Below are 19637 nucleotides of genomic sequence, written 5' to 3' on the forward strand. Positions count from 1 at the left end.
GAAATCAAGTTTACCTCTTCAAGAACTGCTATGAGCAGAGGCTGGGACGGATTGAGTGGCATAAAATTACATTTCAGTCATAATCTTAGCCATATTTTTTTTGTTTTAAATAAATCTTGTCTTTGACAATGGAAGATTTTAAACCAAAATCGTTTTTTTTTTCTATAATTTGTTTAACTCCTTACTTAATTTTCGATACTTTGTTTTATCAATTGACTCCCACTCTCACTTTGATTTTCAAATTTTCATTTATCATTACATCTTGTTTCTCCCACTCTTCATCTATCAACCTGTTTTTACGATTATTGATCTGTCCTTTTATTGTTTTTTTGTAACCGGTAAGTTGTATTATAATGGCGTTTAAGGATAGTGTGACTTGTTTTCAACCTATACTTTCAAGTCGTGATAGCTGACCTCATTTTCTTAAAATAATTGGTGAATAATGGAAATACAAGGTATATGCTGCTACATATTTTCTTAAAGTATTTTAAATGTTTACTACAGTGATCATGTGATATGCTGGGAATGTTCTTAGTTCTTAGAGTGATATGCTGTTTCTGGAAATTTTGTTGGTTATAATTAAAATTATTAACACAGTTGTAATTGGTTACTTAGTTGGTTGTGACTTGAAGAACAAGTACAAGCTAATAATTCTCAGCACATTTTCGCAACGTAGGATACAATACTGACTAACCAATTACAAGAGAATATTAAAATTTTGAAGCCATGCTAACTCTTTAGGCGTAGAATTTTTAGTATTCCTTCCTCAGAACCTTGTTTTCGCCAGAGGGACAGAAATCTGAACCTTGTATTCCTTCCCCAGAACTCTTTAACCTCTGCTTCTCTTCCATCTCCATCTCTGCTTCTCACCTTCTCTATTTTATTATCTTTCCTTCTATGTTTTTCTCTTCTTTTTTTTTTCTCTTCTGCTCTGTTTTCCCTTTTTTTTTTAATTCTCTTCTCCTCTGCCTTGCCTTGTAATTATGCTGCTGGTTCTTCTCACAATTTTTTTTTCTCATATAAAGAAACTCCTACACTATTAAATAATTGTTACTAATTTCTTAATACGTATGTTTGAATTAATTATAGCATGGATCGAAGTTGGATGTATGGAAAACGTGATTTTGAATATCTCAAAAGGCTCAATGAATTTATTACTCAAGCTGTTGAACATCAAAGACGACACGGGGATGATGAATAACTCATCTGCCCATGTAGCGCATGTAAGAATCGAAAGAAGGTGAATTCTGGAAGTGAAATGCGAGATCATTTGATATTAAAGGGATTTAAACCAAATTATACTGTGTGGATATGGCACGGAGAGAAAGAGAATGACATTCATAATTGTCCTAATGCCGTAAATGTTCAGAAACAAGTTGATAATATTATGATTGATTTTGAGGTAACTGGAGAGGATTGTAATAACAATGAGGTTAATGAGAAGAGTGATGATAAGGATTGTAATATAGAGGCTGATAATGTCGATCAGATGATGGATGATCTTGAAAAAGATTTTGTTGATTGTCCGGAAATTTTTCAAATGCTTGTTAGTGATTCAAAGAAGCCGTTATTTCCGGGTTGCTCTAAATTTACCCGTCTATCAGCGGTGTTGAAGTTGTACACCTTAAAAGTTGGGAACGGTTGGAGCGATAAGAGTTTTACTGCTTTATTGAAACTCTTGTCCGATATGTTGCCGAAAGGTAATGAGCTTCCCACTAACACTTATCGATGTAAGAAAGTGCTGTGTCCCCTTGCTACGAATTATCAAAAAATCCATGCGTGCCCGAGTGACTGCATTTTGTACCGTAAAGACTACAGCGACTTAGATGAGTGCCCACGATGCAAGAAGTCGAGGTATAAGCTTAAAGAAGGTCGTAAAAAAGGGGTGCCTGCCAAGACCTTATGGTATTTATCAATAATACCATGGTTTAAGCGTTTGTTTGCAAATCCGAAGGATGCAGAGTATATGTTATGGCATGACATAGGGAGGAAAAAAGATGGCAAGTTACGACACGTCGCTGATGCTCCTCAGTGGAGAACAACTGATAGAGATTTCCTGGAATTTGGTAGTGATCCTAGAAATTTAAGATTAGGGCTTTGCACGAACGGAATTAATCCCTTCGGAACTCAAAGTACCCAACATAGTACTTGGCCAGTAATGTTGATAATTTAAAATCTCCCTCCTTGGCTTACTACAAAGAGCAAATACATTTTATTGACCATGTTAATATCAGGTCCTAAACAGCCAGGTAATGACATTGACGTGTATCTAGAGCCACTGATAGAGGATTTGAAAATGTTGTGGAATGTTGGAGTGGAGGTGTTTGATGCAGCTAGCGGTTCAAAATTTCAAATGCGTGCTATGTTGTACTGCACTATCAATGACTTCCCTGCGTATGGTAACCTCTCGGGTTATAGGCTGAAGACCGATAAGGGGTGTCCTGTATGTGGTGATGACACACAGGCCGAATGGTTGGAGCACTCTGGGAAATATGTGTACATGTGTCATCGTCGAGGGCTTGACCCGGGCCATCAATATCGTAAGAGGAAGAAGGCATTCTATGGTAAAACTGAACACCGGTCAGCCCCTTTAGTTCTAAGTGGAAAAGAGTATCACGCACGGGTGAGAAACATCAGTACAGATTTTGGAAAACCGTACAAACCTCCACCAAATGGTGTATATCACACAAAGAAGTCCATCTTTTGGGACCTACCTTATTGGGAACATTTGTCGGTTAGGAATTGTATTGACGTCATGCACGTAGAAAAGAACGTATTTGATAGTATTATTGGGACTTTGTTGTATATGCCTAATAAAACTAAAGATGGTGTGAAAGCGAGACTTGACATGGTTGCTAGGGGTCGTTCCGAAGTAAATCCAATTCAGAAGGGGAAACGTACCTACTTACCCCCAACTTGCACGACATTGTCCAAAAATGAGAAGAAGGTGGTGTGTGAATCTTTAAAAGGAGTGAAGGTGCCGCATGGATATTCCTCCAACATAAGTAGCCTTGTTTCTATGAAGGATTTGAAGTTGGTGGGATTGAAATCTCATGATTGCCATGTTTTGTTAACCCAGCTGCTGCCTATAGCTATCCGATCTGTTTTGCCTAAGCATGTCAGACAAGTCATCACAAAGCTTTGTAAATTCTTTAGTGCAATAAACGCGAAAGACATTGATCCAGATTCTTTGGATGATTTACAAGCTGATGTTGTTGTGGTACTTTGTGAGCTTGAAATGTACTTTCCAATTAGTTTCTTTGACATTATGGTTCACTTAATTGTTCACCTAGTGAGAGAGATAAAACTTTGTGGACCGGTATTTCAGAGAAGCATGTGGGCGATGGAGCGAGAGATGAGAACCTATAAGAGACGAATGAAGAATCGATATCGTCCTGAAGGCAGCATTATTGAAGCAACGATTGCTTCTGAGACACTTGGATTTTGCTAAGATTATTTGAATATTGTGGAACCTCTTGGACTTCCTACATCTCGGCATGAAGGAAGGCTTGAAGGGAAGGGTACTTTGGGAAGAAAGGTCATTACCGTTGAGCGTGCTTTACTTGACAAGACATATATGTATGTTTTGCAACACATGACGGAGGTTCATCCATATTTAGAGAATCACATTGCCATATTGAAAAGACAGTATCCAAATAAACATGAAGCTTGGTTAATAAGTGAACATAATCGATGTTTTGCAGAGTGGTTTAAAGAAAAGGTAATGACGGAGTTGTCAAAGAAAACACGCGAGATAAGTGACAATTTGAGATGGTTAGCAAATGGACCAAAGACTACCTTATTTTCTTATGAAGGATACGATATCAATGGGTTCTCCTTTTACACAAGTCGCCAAGATCAGAAAAGTACAATGCAGAATAGCGGAGTTCTTTGTTGTTGCATCATCATCGTAGAATATGTTGGAAGGGGTAAGCAACCAGTGGATATAACACGATCGTATTACGGGGTAATTTTTGATATATGGGAGCTTGATTATGTGGATTTTTCGGTGCCCTTATTTCGATGTAAATGGGCTGATTGTGAGAAAGGCATCAAGGTTGACGAGATGGGATTTATTTTGGTTGATTTCAATGTTCAAGGAAATATTGATGATCCTCTTATACTTGCATCTCAAGCGAAACAAGTTTTCTTTATTCAAGATCCTTTGGAAAATAACCGTTCAGTTGTCCTTTATGGTAAAAGACGCATTCTCGGGGTGGATGGTGTTGTTGATGAAGAAGAGTACGAACAATTTGATGAACCTTCTCCTATTTCTACAAACTATCAAAATGTGCAAGTAATACGTGATGAAACTTATTTACGTGAAGATCATGACGAGGGAATATGGTTTGATAACCCAAAATAGTTGTTTTTCTTTTTAAAAGATTAGATATTCATTTTATCAATAATGTTTGGTACATTATATATGTTTAGAAATCTCGACGGAATACCTTTTTTTTTCATTTTCTTTTGCAAGAAGGTTATTTCTCATATATTTCCAATAAATAGGATTACATGAGTTTTCTTACCAAGTCAATATCCTCTATACAATGTATCCTATATCCACCCCTACACACTGCCCATTTTCTCAATGCAAATGTCCCTGACTTTAAATTAGACTAATAATATAATATCTTCACGTAAAAACACTCTGATACAGTTATTCGAGTGCGGACTGCCGAGTGAGGGTGAGATTAGATTTGAGTGTGTGTGTGTGTGTGTATGAAGGTGGTGACTGGTGATGTAGTATAAAAATAGGGAGATTAAGGAGTGTGATTAAAATAAATTATGGCCGTTTGGAGATGCGATTAGATTATCAGATTCTGCTTACAAGACAGCTTCACTTGATAGCTCCTCTTCCCCTATATCCTCCTCACTATCAAAAATAACTCTGTCAGCAACTAGCCCTCACTATCTACATAATGTCTTTCAAAGTTTGAAAGTGGCGGCAGAAGCTCTGACACTCCAAATGGGTAATATGAACACAACTGCATAAATTTGGGGGAAATAGCCAACTAGTATACTAACACAGCTAACCACTAACTACAAATAAAAGCCCACTATGCAATATATTCAAGAAAAGTATAGACTGTGAGAATCAGACAGTTCATTAATCTTGGTTACAAAAACAGATTAAATAAATTGTTTGTTCTCACCTTCCTCCATAAAGAAGAAATCCAAAAGCAGCAAACAAAGACACACCTGCCACAGAACATGTATGGTGAGTTTATAGTTATATATTAAAAAATCATTAACCTGGAAACTCATTTCACAGAGCCATCTTCCTGAATTAGATAGCACAGTCCAACTGAAGTACTCATTTCACAAAATAGGGGATTGATCCCATAAGAGAGGCCCTGGAAACTCATTTCACAGTGTTAGGACTTAGAAACAGAGGCCCTGCAATCTATTAGACAGACAACACAACAGGTGCCCAAGATTTAAATGTGAAGATACTAAGTTAATTCAGACAGAGCATTAATTGTTTTATAACTTCGTACTCCGGAGACTTGGGCCTTGTTTGGATAGAAGGATTCTGAACCTGAAACTCAAACAACCATAATTTAAAAATGAGATGAACTATAATCTGATTGTCTGATATTATTAAGAGGTTAAAAAATATAGAAAAAGAAAATTTGGGCCTGATGTCACTCTTAATTTCAGCACTCAAGTCTTGATAGTATGAGTTGAACCTTCATCTTCTTCAGAGCTTTGTCTATTTTTGCCTTATGATATGCTCTAACACCAACCTTTATTTATTTCAGGTACTCGACATGAGTGAAAACGAGATGACTGAAAATGAGATGAGTGAAAATGAGATCAATAACTCTCGTTCGGAGCAAAAGACGAGAGGCGTCACTACCGGAAAGCACTTAAAAGAACTAAATCCAGATGATCTATGTATTGACTTTAATGAGTTTGGTCAGCCAGTGGGGCAATACCAGGCGCCATTTGTCACTGACATCGGAGTTTTAGTTCGAAATATCAAGATCACATACAATGATTGGAGAAAGGTACCACTGGCCGAAAAAGAAACAATTTGGCAAGAAGCAAAGGTATAAAGAACAAATTTAACAACTTGAATGTTTATTTAAATTCTGAGCTTTGTATATGGAATATTATCATTTGGATATTGTTTTTATTTTTTCGTTGAGATCACTTGGAAGATTAAAGATGACACGAATAAAGAGCATGTTCTAAAGATGATGTCAAAAGCATTCAAAGAATTCAGGTGTACGTTAACACGCACTTACATTACCAAGACCATGAAACATAAGGATGGAAAAGTGGTCGGGGATACTCCTGTTGGTAAATATGATCAAATCACGGCAGATGTTTGGGAAGAATTTAAAAAGCAACGCATGGATAAGAGCTTCTTGGTGAGTATGATTTATAATGTAATACTAAAGTAATTTAGTGTTTTGGTAAGGACTGAAATAAATGAACCAAATAAAAAGGAAAAACAGCAACCTTAGGCTGCTTAGCAACCTTGGATGGAACCTCATAGCATTAAAGTCTGATCCTCAATCTGTTTAGCAACCTTAGGCTGGCTAGCAACCTTGGGTTGATGGGGAAAGTGACTGAGGAAAGCTTTGGTCAGTTGTTTCTATATTTACAAAGAAATACTTGGGGAGTAAAATACAATACATTTCCTATTAGTTGGACTGGAGTATGTATATCTTGGCTTGTTCAGTCGACTATCTAGTTGCTGTAGTGCAAAATTTTGTAGTTGCTATAGTTTCATTTTTTTTTTAAGGATTATGGTATCTACTATCTAGTTGCTGTAGTGCAAAATTTTGTACATACAGTACCAGCATTTCTTTCAAAACCTGTCTGACAAGCATTCCTCCACATGTTGAGTATGGAAGGGGGATCTGTCAGTTGTCGATATTGAATCGGAACTTAGATGCCTAGTTGTTGGAGGATTATGACATTATTTAAGTACTTCAACTCTATATGTGGTTCATGACTTGTACCAAACAAACTATTGCTCTCTTCTTATCTTGAAGAGGCATCCTCCAGAAACATCTTTATACTGCATCAGCACATAGTGCCTTTGTGACCATTGAGTTCTCTTTGCTGAGGTGAATCATGCAGACCTATCATGGTGATAGTTTTCAGCTGTTTTGACGTCTTCAGCTGTTTTGACTCTTTAGCTTGCTTTACCTCCACATGTTGAGTATTTGATTCATTTAGTCTACCGTGATAGTTTTCGTGAGCTGAACAGCACCTAGCATTTATTTTTGTGGAGGAGTCTCTATTCAGGTATTTAGGATCATTATTATGTATTGGCCTTCTTTCTTGTAAGCAAAATTGAATGGGCAGTGGCTGTAATTTTCCTGGAGATGCGCTTGTTTCATATTTGCAGAGTCATGTATTTGTTTTCTCATCCCCTCCAAATCACCATGGCTAATAGTTCATTGCATCTAGTCTCTCAATTTCAATAGTGCTGGCCTGTATCTTGTTTACAAAAGTAATTTGTGTAGTGACACCAAATTATATGTGACCAAATTGTAGGAAAAAAGTGCCAAGGCTCGAGCCTCCCAGAGACATAACAAACATCCACATTTTTTGGGAAGAGCCGGATATGCTGCAAGGAGAGAAAAATGGTTTAAAGAAGAACTTTCGCAAGAACTTAAGCAGAAGAAATTGGATAATGATAATGTTGATCCCAATCTTGTCAAAGAATCAGTTAGTTTAGTAACTAAACGCATCAATGATCGGGATTATTTATGGATTAAAGCACACACCCCATCATCTAATGCTCCTCTACCTCACACACAGAACGTGATAGAAGAATACGTAAGTAAACTTTATTGTTCATTAATTTAGTATCATTCTATGCTCCATTGGTCATTGGTAAATAATTAGCTAACACACACAAGCAAGTTAACCTGGTACTTTCACTGAAACTTATATTTAATTGCATGTCATGGTCCTAATTAACTCTTTATACTATATTCTTAGAAACATTGGAAGGAAAAAGAGCAAAAAGGAGAGTTTGTTCCTACAAGATTTGAAGATGCATTGGCCAAAGCATTAGGAAACCCGGAACACAATGGCAGAACAAGAGGAGTCGGAGGTTTTGTTGGTCTCCAGAAGTTTTTTGGAAAACCATCAAGCCGAAGTACTAATAGAAAGAAATTTTCTGAAGATGAAATTCAATTGATAATTGAGAAGGCAAAGAGGGAAGCAAGGGAGGAGTTTAAAAGACAAACCTTTGATGAGTTGAGCGTGATGATGGAGAAGAAATGGGCGGAAATGATGGGAAAAAAGTCTCAACTAGATATAGTTAATACTGAACGTTCATTTACGGATCCATCAACGCATCAAAGTGATCCAAGCACGCAGTCAGTCTACTCATCAAATTACTACTCACCAAATTGACCCCTTTGTTGAATTAAAGGTAATATCACCACCTGGTCAGGCTGCTTGATGATGTTGCTTCTGTCTAAACCAGTTGCTTATGTTTGTTTTTCAACTTATTTTAGAATAGTTTGTGTTTTGACTCAAACCTCCAAGTGGTTTCACAAGAGTTGACAATTTAAAACCAACCGTTCTCATATAAAATTTGCAGGTTACTAACTTGCAGCTAACCTTCGAAATCTGTCTGTTAATGATTGTAGGAATCAGTTTGTTGTTGGCTTGTTGTACATGTGAACGAGGAGTTCACCATTGTTGCTGAAGGATTGGTTTTCCCATGGGTAGAGGGTAAAATGGTACACAACAAACTATTAACCATGGAGAACGCTCATGTTTTCATCGATAAAATCATACGAGGGGATGTACCACTTCCGTTGCCATGGACTGGATTCACAATGGTCGGAGATGCACAGGGTAGCTTTGCTCAATGGCCCAAATCATTGGTTTTATTAGATGAAAATGAGGTAATTACTATATCATGGATGAGCTCACTTGCAATTTATAGTGCCATCAGGTCCTAAAACTAAAAGTGATATGTGGCTATGACATATCCATTCAATTGTGTAAGGTCATTCAATTGTCCTAAAACTTGCAATTTGTAGAACAAGCCTTTGTAAAACTACAAATGTAAGAAATAGGTTTATGATAATCCCTCTATTATTAATGTACATACTAATGAGTTAATTCTACGTTGTCCATGTTTTTTTTCGGGTTATTAAGGTCAATTATAAGACTCGAAAGTCCAAGAGGAAACACAACTCCAAAGATGTGGGGGAGTCCGCTAATAAAGTTCAAAAGCAAGTAAGTATCATCATTCCTTACTAATTAATTACTATATCATGGATGAGCTCAGTTTGACTTGTTTTTATTTTAAATGATAACTCCGTTGAAAAGGCTATGGTAAAAGGTAATACTGAGGCGTCATGTGTTGAAGAAGAATATGATGTTAGACCTCTAAGCGTGGAAGAGGTTGAGGAATTAGGTTATTCTGGTCGTTCTTTAGAAGAGAAGTTGTGTTCCTTATCCAAAAATGCTACAATCGAGATGGTGATAGATGAGTCCGTTTATAATTACCAAGAAGGTAGCGCAAGGAGCTTTTTGACGGTTATCGAGATTAGGGAGATGTTGAGAAATAAATGGCTAAATGTTGTTATGCTTCAAATTTGGGGAAGGTATGTATTATATGTAAAACCTTGTATTATAATTTCGTATGCTCTGACTTTTTTTACCTGGTCGTTATGTATCATTCTTTGTTCACTCATTCTTCGTTTACTAATATAATCGATGTAGTTTCCTATATCAAAGTGTTACTGAAAGCAAAGAAGGAGAACCGACAAACGTAGTTGGATACATGTGTCCGGTGAAACTTTGTGAATATATACATAGGGGGCGACAATGTGAAGATTATATTGCTCATGTTTGGAAAAGTCAAGAAAAAAAGAATTATATCATTGGCGCATTTCATGAGAGGTAATAATTTTATTTGTTTTTAATTTTTTTTTCTTGCTAAGAGGTAAGTTTTATTAATAATTAAAACCAAAGATACAGACTTACGGATTTGTGCGAGATAATAGGCAATTTTAATTTCCTAACAATTGGACACTACTTAACCATTGCCTATCTCTACTCATTAACCCATTACATAGCTCATATTGAAAACGATTTTTTAGCAAATTCTGAATATTCCTAACTACACAGTCAATCCTGAGGAGCTTTTGCATTCAATCGTGCTTCATTCCTCTGAATCCAGATGTTGTACCAGATAGCCAAATTCAAAGCCCTGGCCACCTGTTTCTTTACTCTGGACCATCTCTTCTTCTGAATCCGTTTCAGGTTGTCAGTACCTTTAACCTCACACCTCAGCCAGTTATGAGCAGCTTGATAAAGTTGTAGTTACATGCGAACTTACATTAGAGGAAGGTGTATAATCCAGCCATTGGATGTTCAAATTTTCCCATCGCCTTTGCACATAAGCCTTCCTTAAATATTTGTTTTTAATTTATTAATTTATTAATATATGGCTTATTAGTAGTAATTCTAACAATGAACCTATATGTGCAGCAACCATTGGATGTTGATCGTTACATGCTTGGGGTTAAACACTATTTATATTTTGGATTCGGATCGAAAAAATCCAAAGAGATTGGAGATAAAAAAAGACTGCACAACGCTTGGTTCATACATTGCGCTCATGGCGGAAGGCGTAATTTCAATAGAAAGAATAATAAACTCATAATAAAAGACGATATCTTGGTATGTGAAATATGAACTCATTTTATATTCTAATGACTAACTTTAAATTATAATTACATTTTATATGTTACATAATTAATATCATATTTTTTCTATAAATTTTAGTGCCCTCAACAACCAAAGGATTACGAGTGTGGTTATTATGTCATGAAATGGATGTATAACATAACTTTTTACCTTTCGAGGGTTAAAGAAGAAGAATTTGTGAAGGTATATCTTATTTCCGTTCTTGGTATTGTTTATTTATGTAGTTGTATATTTATATTGTTACTAATTGACCTATTTATTAACTATACCATATGGAGCAATCAACCATGTCAAGTGCTGATATTTATGAGATCAAAGAAGAGTGGGCTACCAAATTTTTAGACAACTTCTAGATTAGTTTTTCAAGTAAGGCGTGTACGTTATTCATACATTATATTGGATTTATCTTTGGTAAGAATGATAGATGTTGATTTTATGTTCGATGCATGTAATGCAAGATTCTTGTAAGTTTGTTGGACTTGTGTTGTTGCAAATAATATAAATGTGGTTACATTTCTATTGACAGGTTTCATTTTGTTCGTATAATATTTGGATTTATCAAATTTAGGGGGAGGTGCTGCCGAAATTGCAGTAGAAAATTATTATTAAAAAAAATACAATTTTTTAAACGACGGTTCTTTTAGAAACGACGTCAAAAATTTAAATATTTCGAAAATAGTGATTTATTTAATGACGGTTCTTTGCTATACAACCGACGTCATAAGTAACTTTAGTGGCGGTTCTGTAATCACAACCGACGTTATTTTTACCTTTTACAATGGTTGTGTAAAAACAACCGCTGTTATAGAGGAAATGTAGCGGTGCACTACCATTATTGAAATATCTAACGTGGCGGTTTTCAAACAATAACCGCCACTGTAGATGAGTTATAACGGCGGTTGTTGTCTAAAAACCGTCGTTTTATATAAGGTTATAATGGCGGTTTTGTTTGGAAAACCGACACATCGTAAACTAGCTATAGTGGCGTTGTACAACCGCCGCAAAAGTATATACGACCCCGTGATAAACGACGCACCCAAAACCTTTAAAAACCGCCATAAAAGGTCATTTTCGACCGCCACCGTAGGGGTGTTTTCTACTAGTGATAGAGTTAAGATGGTCTAGATGGTCCTTGAGAGACGTACCTTCTTGCATACGAAGACCAAACAAACGCTGCTTAAGAAGCAACTTGTTGGTTAGAGTCTTTGTCATATACAAAGATTCCAACTTCAACCACAAACCTATAGCAGTTTTCTCATCGGCAACCTCAACCATAACATCATCAGATAAACATAACAGAATTAAAGAATGAGCCTTCTCCTCCAAGACCACCTCTGCATCTGTCTTTGCTTTCTTTTCTGCACCAGACGAACTACCTGCTGACTTTGCCTTTGAGATAACAGACCAGACGCCTTGCTGTCTAAGCAAAGCCCTCATCTTTAACTGCCACAGCCCAAAACTATTTCTCCCAGTGAACTTTTCAACATTCAAAACATTCGTAGACGACATCTTTTCACCTGAAAATCAAGAAACCCAAATAACGCCTAAAATGTTGGGGCTGGTGTCCTCTACAGTTAGTGCAATAACATTTAAATCTCTAAAAGGATCAAAGGGCATACTTTTGTATTATTATCAGTTGGTCCACGTTTATCAATAACGGTTGGCTTGCTAGATAAGTTTGACGTTATTGTCATACTGATGGCGGTGATCAACTGATCCCTAAAAGTCACACCTATAGGATATGTTTGAGAGATGTGATGGTATGAAAATACAGTCATGTTGATGCCTAATTTGACTAAGCAGTTAGTCGGAGTTATTGACTAATAATTAGTCAAACGCGATGTTGAGATATTTTATTTAATACGGATTAAATAATAATGGCTAAGGCGAATTAAACAGTTAATTCGTAAATTAAATATAAACGATTATATTTGATTAATGTATATTGAATAAATTAATTATACAATATTGTCATTGTCGGACATGTATTATTATATCGACTAATTCATGTTTATAGACGATATTTTAATAACCGATAACCGATGACGATTTATAATAAAAATCCCGTCATATACATTTTAGCATCGGACCACGAGTTAAAATAAAGAGGAAGTGAAAGCCCACTTCCCCATGCAAACCCACGGTTTGGCCGAAACACACAAAAGGAGAGCTCCTCTCTTTTGTGACCTAATAGTCTCATTTGAAACAAAAATTAGGGGTTTGAGAGTATTTTCCTCTGAAAATCCTAGATCTCACATCAAGAAAACTCACAATAGCTCTCTCAATATTGCAAGTCAATTAGAGAGCATTTCTAGCACAAGGGGCATAGTCTCAGACGGTCTTGGGTGCAACGATTAGGAGGAAATCTCTGTTGATATCTGATCTTAGGCCGAATTCTCAAGGACCCGAGGTTGATTCTTTATTCCTTATCGTTTCTCTTGTATTTATGTTTTACGACGATAATCACATATTAAAGATACGTTATAGTCCTAAAATTTAAGGGAATTTTACGGATATTTCCTTACAAGTGGTATCAGAGCGAGGCCACGTATATTTTTCTTTGTGATTTTCATAAAAACGTTTTGAAACGATTTTTATTGTCTCGAAAACCGTGCGGCCTCATATGTTTCACGGCTGTTTCGTGTTTGTTTTCGATCTGTTTTATGCATATTGTTATTTTATACGAAAATTATAGCAATATGTTAAGGTTTTGTCAAATTGTTGTTTTGATTTTATACGTATTAGATCAAAATCACCATTGGTTTTGTTTTGACAAATGTTTTCACGAGGGTTTTTTAATTTTCAGAACTGTTTTGGTCTCGATCGAGTGGATTTCTAATCGATCGAGAGCTTTTCTGACTTGTTTTTGCTCGATCGAGTACATGTTATACTCGATCGACCTGTTTTAAAACCCCATCTGTTCGATCGAGAAGTCCTCGTGCTCGATCGAACAGGTTTGCTAATATAAGTCCTCGATCGACCCCTAGTTTAGTCGATCGAGCACTTCCTGTTTGGCAATCCTCTCGATCGAATGGCAGCCTCAGTCGATCGAGCCCTTTTCTTCCTCGATCGAGGACATTTCATCATTGGCAGCGTTGAAATTTTATTCCTTTTGTTTTAAATTTTCTTTTGGCCATAATTTGTACTTTATACGGATATAGTACACTCGCTTGATAGTGAAACGGTTCACTCACGTACCAGATAGTTATTTTAAAGCGAATTTAAAATAACGGATTGTAATGGATTAAAATTAAGTTGATAGAAGCGGTTTTGTCACATAATTTTAATCATTAAAACGGTGGTTTGGATAAATTTAACATAATTACGGAATTATGTCATGAATTAAATTTAGTTTTAGTTGATGCATTTTATTAATCGTTATTTTGAATGCCTTGAATGCTTTTAATTACGTATTTATTTTTACAAACGGTTGTAACTTAGTGTGGCCTTAGTAGAACGTGTTACCGTAATGATGGAACACGGTCTTGGTTGTATTTTGAGATCTTGTATCTCCGTTTTGGTTTTTTCCTTGTAATTACAGTTTTTATTTAGAATGTAAATAGGTTTATATTTTGTAAATTTTAATTGTAATTTTGAGAAGACCAAAGTTGGAGACCGGATGCTCACTCCCGCTGCATGGAAAAGGATGGAACATCAAGACAAGCTTCTCGGGTCCAACGGTGGATTCCAAAGTTGTATTATGTTCTTTTTACTAGGATAGGCCACACTAGGGATTTTTATTTACGTTTTGCATTCTTTTATTTATTTTATCGTAACGATAGATTGAATCATATTCCGCCTAAAACCAAACCACCTAATAATTGCATGAAAACTGACTCATATAGAGGTCACGCGTTAGTTTTCTTTTATATACAGATATCACATGTTTTTAATTAAGCCATCACCTAAGTCAATTCATTCACGCAATGCTAGTTTTTCGTTCACTTAAAATGAATTAAAACTAAGTTGATGGGATCTTCCTCGTATAACCAAAAAAAAAATTGAGAATAGTTTTTATAGGTCAAACTCCAATGAATCCCTTCTTCGTTGGTAGGCATAATATGACCCCTTCTACGTCGGGTAAGTTGGAACTGATTGACTTATTTTATCTCAACACTATGGTCACTCGTACGATCCTGTGATTATGGTGGACTATAGATAGGATTTACGGAAATCTATCGACCAAGAGTTCTTACGGAAGAACTAGCTAAACAGTTGGCTTATCAATTTACGGAAATTGAGTCTTGGGATCACTTGTATTATTCTTGAGGGAGATCAATTATGCAAGTGCAAGAGTCTACACGTTAAAATCTATTTTAAATAGACTAAAATCACCTCGATGAGTTGCTTATTTCGTTTTGTTTTTCCTTTCTTTTTCAGTGTAGATCACGATCACTTAAACTGTTAATAACAAAATGGCTGGCCGTGCTGACGACCCAATGCCAAGTGCCACATTGGACCGTGAGTCCTGGTGATGTGACCATAATTGGCGCATATTTAGCCCCCGAATTACTCTTGTTTCCATGCTTTTTAGTGCTTATTTGGGTCATTTCTTATCTTTAGTTCTTTGTTTTGCATATTCTTTGAGATTTTGATCCCTTGGTAGGAAAGGAGTAAGAATCTTGCATTTTCATGGCAAATCAAGACTAAATTGATCAAATTCAATGACCAAGTATCAAGGAGAGACAAGATTAGAAGGCCTTTGTACATATCATAGTAGAAGAGCAATGTTGAGAAAGGATCCTTGAGTCCCCAAGGAAATCCCCAAGGAATTTATGAAGAAAAGGGAAGAAAAAGAAGAAGTATCACGCGATCGACAATCCGAGCGGATTGTCGCAATCCGCCCGTCCCGCCTATCCACAATCCGAGCGTCCCAGCTGGAATCCGCTCGGATTCCCCCTCAACAATCCGCCGGATTCCCAGAATCCGCTCGGATTCCATCGCCCAAATCCGGCCGTCCCGACCTTAATCCGCCCGGATTCCTTCACAGCGCGGGTTGTCTTCTTCAAGCTACGAAAAGAGAAGCCCTTCTCTCCAAAAATACCGGCTTCTCCTTGCTCTACTTAAAAAGTGTAATTACTAGTTTAGCCCTTAGTTAACCCTAATGCATCCTCCCTAATTTTCACTATAAATACCCCATTAGTCTAATTAGAGGAGCATGTTCTTCTTATCAATAATTAGTGTAGTTAATATCAATCAAATCTCTCTTCAATATTGTAATCAAGTATTAATCAAGTTTTAATCCAAGTTTTAGTTCTTTAATCTCTCTTTTGTTCATCCTTTATTTTGGGTAATTGAAGATTATTTGGGTTATTATTGGGAGATTGACAACCTCTCAATCTAGCATTCAAGTACTTCTATTATTCTTGCTTTATTATTGGAATCATTAGTAGGTATAATCTCTTAATCCCTTTTTAATTATTGTTAATTACTTTCACTTATTCATCATGTTTCATATTGTTGGTATGATTGACAACCTTGCTAGCATGATCAACATGATAATGAGTGAGTAGTCTCTTAGCTAGGGTTAATGGGTGATTAGGGAAACCAACATGGGGAATGATTCATGCTTAAATTAATATGCTTTCATATCTTATTTGCTTGCTTGTTTTGATCTCAACTCATGCACATGTTATATTTGATGAAATGCTAAGCCTATGAATCCTTGCATTTACTATCATCTCCTATCTTTTCAATGAGACTTGTAAGACATAACCCAACTCGAGTCTCACTAGACCATGCATGTTGTTGAGTAGGGAAGATTAAGTCGACTTGTAGGTGTTGTACAATCTAATCGATTCGGCTCCGGGACCCAAACTTTCCTAGGATTGTAAGATATAACCCAACTCAATCCATCACAACAATAATTGCTTGCTTATAATTTGAGAACATGTTTGTATGATCATATCCCATGATTCCCCTATGATCCCATGACAACCTAGTGCCTTTAATCAATTGTTTACACCCCTTTAATTCATCTTGCTTGTTTATTTTCATTGTTATTCTAGTTTAGTAACCTTCTACATCAATCCAATTTGTGACACCCCTTAGACACCACTAGTTACAATAGAAATCTCATTTCAACTCCCGTTCCTTGGGATCCGACCTTTACTTGCCTCTTTACTAATTGTAGAGTTGCTTGTTAAGCTATAAATTGTGTTTTGATTCGACCGTGACCAACGACCACATCTATTTATTTGTGAATACTAAACGGACTGATAAAAAATGGCGCCATTGCCGGGGACGGTGTTTGTTTGATTTAGATTTCCTTTTTGTTATTAGTTGTGTCTTTCTTCGCCTTGAGGAAGTAAAAATCCTCAAGGCTTGTTCTAATTGTTTTTGAGTTGTTTGATATTTTGCATGTCTAGAAGGTTACAAAGTGATTTGTTACCTTTTGACCGTGAAATCGAAAGAACCTTGACGAACAATAGGAGACTTGTTAGGAGGAATTTGAGAGGTGTTGGTGAAGTTGTTCAACCCACTAGTGAGTTTGTCAATCCTTTCGCAATAGAAGGAGAAGAAAACCCATTACACAATACCCTACAAAATCCACCTACAATGCCAAAATTCTCGTCACACTCCGTACCCGCCGAGGAGAATCTACCAAATGGTACTCCTACACCGCAACATCTCACCGGTAATTTTATTGCCAAGTCCGCCTTCATCCAACTAGTTGAGAGGAGCTAATTCGGGGGAATGCCTAGTGAGGACCTTCATTCTCATATGGAAACCTTTTGCGATTATTGTGATGCTATCTCTCAAACGGGAGTGACTCAAGACCAAATTAGATGGGTCTTATTTCCTTTTTCCTTAATCGGCACCGCAAAGCAATGGTTGAAGGGCCTTGATAAGGCCACCCTTGGAATAGATTCTTGGAAGAAGTTGGCTCTAGCTTTCTACAAAAAATTCTACCCACCGGAAAAGACCAACATGCTAAGAAGCATGCTCAAATTACGGGTTTTAAGCAAAGGGATGAAGAGTCTTTGTATGAAGCTTGGGAGCGGTTCAAAGGTATTTGTCGCTCATGTCCTCACCATGGACTTAGCGAATGGTTTTTGGTGCAACAATTTTGGAATGGTTTATATGAAGATTCTAGGAACATTCTCAATATGGGATCAAATGGAATGTTCACCGAAGTTGATGACAATCAAACATGGAACAAGATTGAGGAAATGGCGGTCCATAATTCACAATATAGTAGACCTCGCAAGGCTACTAGAGGAGGAAAGCATGAAGTGGACTCCGTTACTCAATTGGGTGCTCAACTTAGTGCTCACATTGACACAATCAACTTGAAGTTTGAACAAGCTATGGCTAGACTTGAGGAAAACTCAAAATCATCGAAGCATCATGTCAATGCCATGACGGCATCCTCATCAATCCCAAGTGGGATATGTGAGAATTGTGGAACTTTGGGTCATGACCCAAGTGAGTGTAGGGGAACAACCGAACAAGTTAATGTTTTCCAAGCTTACAAAAGTGGTACCCCTTATTCAAATTTTTACAATGAAAACACCAAGTTCCATCCAAATCTCTCATACAAAAGCCAAAATGTTCAAAACCCTCAAACAACATACACTCCACCACCCATGAGAAACCAAAATCAAAGACCCTTTTACAATCAAAACCAAGGTTACCAAAATCAAAATCCATACAATCACCAAAATGACCAAGGCTTTGATGTCCAAAAAGCGGTCCTCCAAATGCAAAAGAATCAACAAGAATTTTTCACCCAAATGCAAAAAGATAGCCAAGCAAAAGAAACCACCATCAACAACATTCTAGCTCACACCAAGATGTTGGAAACACAATTGACTCAACTAGCATCTTCAAGCTCACAAAGACAAAAGGGGCAATTACCACCTCAAAGTAATCCCCTAGACATGAAACGGTTAGTGCCATTCACTTGAGAAGTGGTACAAGGTATGAAGCATCGAAGAAGCAAGTTGAGGATGAAGTTGTGGAAGCTAGTGAAAAGGAAGAAATTGTGCAAAACTCCAAAGATGGAGAATCATCAAAAGAAGAAAGTTCAAAGAAAAATGAAGACAAGGCCAAAGAGAAAGAGCCCATTGTGATTAGACTTCCTTTTCCAAGTCGTCAAGCCAAGCCCAAATTTGATGATCAACTTGAAAAGTTCATGGAAATTGTGAAGAATTTAGAAGTCTCAATTCCTTTCACGGAATTAATCAACCACGTTCCGGCCTATGCAAAGTACATGAAAGATATCCTCACAAAGAAGAAGTCGATCCGGAAACTTGAGACTATCGCCTTCACTAAGGTGAGTAGTGCAATACTTCAAGGGAGTTCACCTCCAAAGTTAAAGGATCCGGGAAGCTTCTCAATACCGTGTACCATTGGCGACACGACGATCAACAAAGCCTTATGTGATCTAGGGGCTAGTGTGAGTGTCATGCCGTACTCGGTGAGTAAAAGGTTGGGAATGGGAGAGCTTAAATGCACCAACATCACACTTCAAATGGCCGATAGATCGACGAAGACACCATTAGGGATATGGGAAGATGTCCCCGTGCGAATTGGGAAGTTTTTCATCCCGGTGGACTTTGTCATTGTTGATATGGAGGAAGATTCCAACATTCCAGTCATCCTATGAAGACCTTTTCTACACACCGCCGGTGCGGTGATTGATGTGAAACATGAAGAGCTCACTCTAGAAGTGGGAGATGAAAGCATAACTTTTAATCTTGACAAGACCATGAGAGCTCCTCGTTTGCATGAGCCATGTTTCATGATTGATCATTATAGCCGAAAAGATGAAAGGAAGAAATCGGAACTCCAATGGAGGAAGAAAATTGAAGATGCTCCATTAAAAGAGCAAGTGAATTGTGACAAGGAGAGCTTGCAAAGCTCATCAAAATCAACCAAGGAAGAAGAGGATGGCCTCATTGGCCAAGAAAATAAATTGGGAGAGTTGT

At 37.0% G+C, this 19637-nt stretch overlaps 1 protein-coding gene and 1 pseudogene across 1 annotated transcript; one reads left to right on the forward strand and one right to left on the reverse strand.

Moving 5' to 3' along the window:
- Positions 1 to 1258: 1258 nt before the first annotated feature.
- LOC141600618 (uncharacterized) lies at positions 1259 to 2173 on the forward strand. The gene has a single exon (XM_074420862.1). It carries the CDS (start codon positions 1259 to 1261, stop codon positions 2171 to 2173), a length of 915 nt encoding a protein of 304 aa, XP_074276963.1.
- A 15473-nt stretch (positions 2174 to 17646) lies between these two features.
- On the reverse strand, positions 17647 to 17746 carry LOC141603278 (small nucleolar RNA R71; annotated as a pseudogene).
- Between the last annotated feature and the right edge of the window lie 1891 nt (positions 17747 to 19637).

Source organism: Silene latifolia, chromosome 9 (genome assembly GCF_048544455.1).
Source record: "Silene latifolia isolate original U9 population chromosome 9, ASM4854445v1, whole genome shotgun sequence".
Classification (NCBI taxonomy): domain Eukaryota; kingdom Viridiplantae; phylum Streptophyta; class Magnoliopsida; order Caryophyllales; family Caryophyllaceae; genus Silene; species Silene latifolia.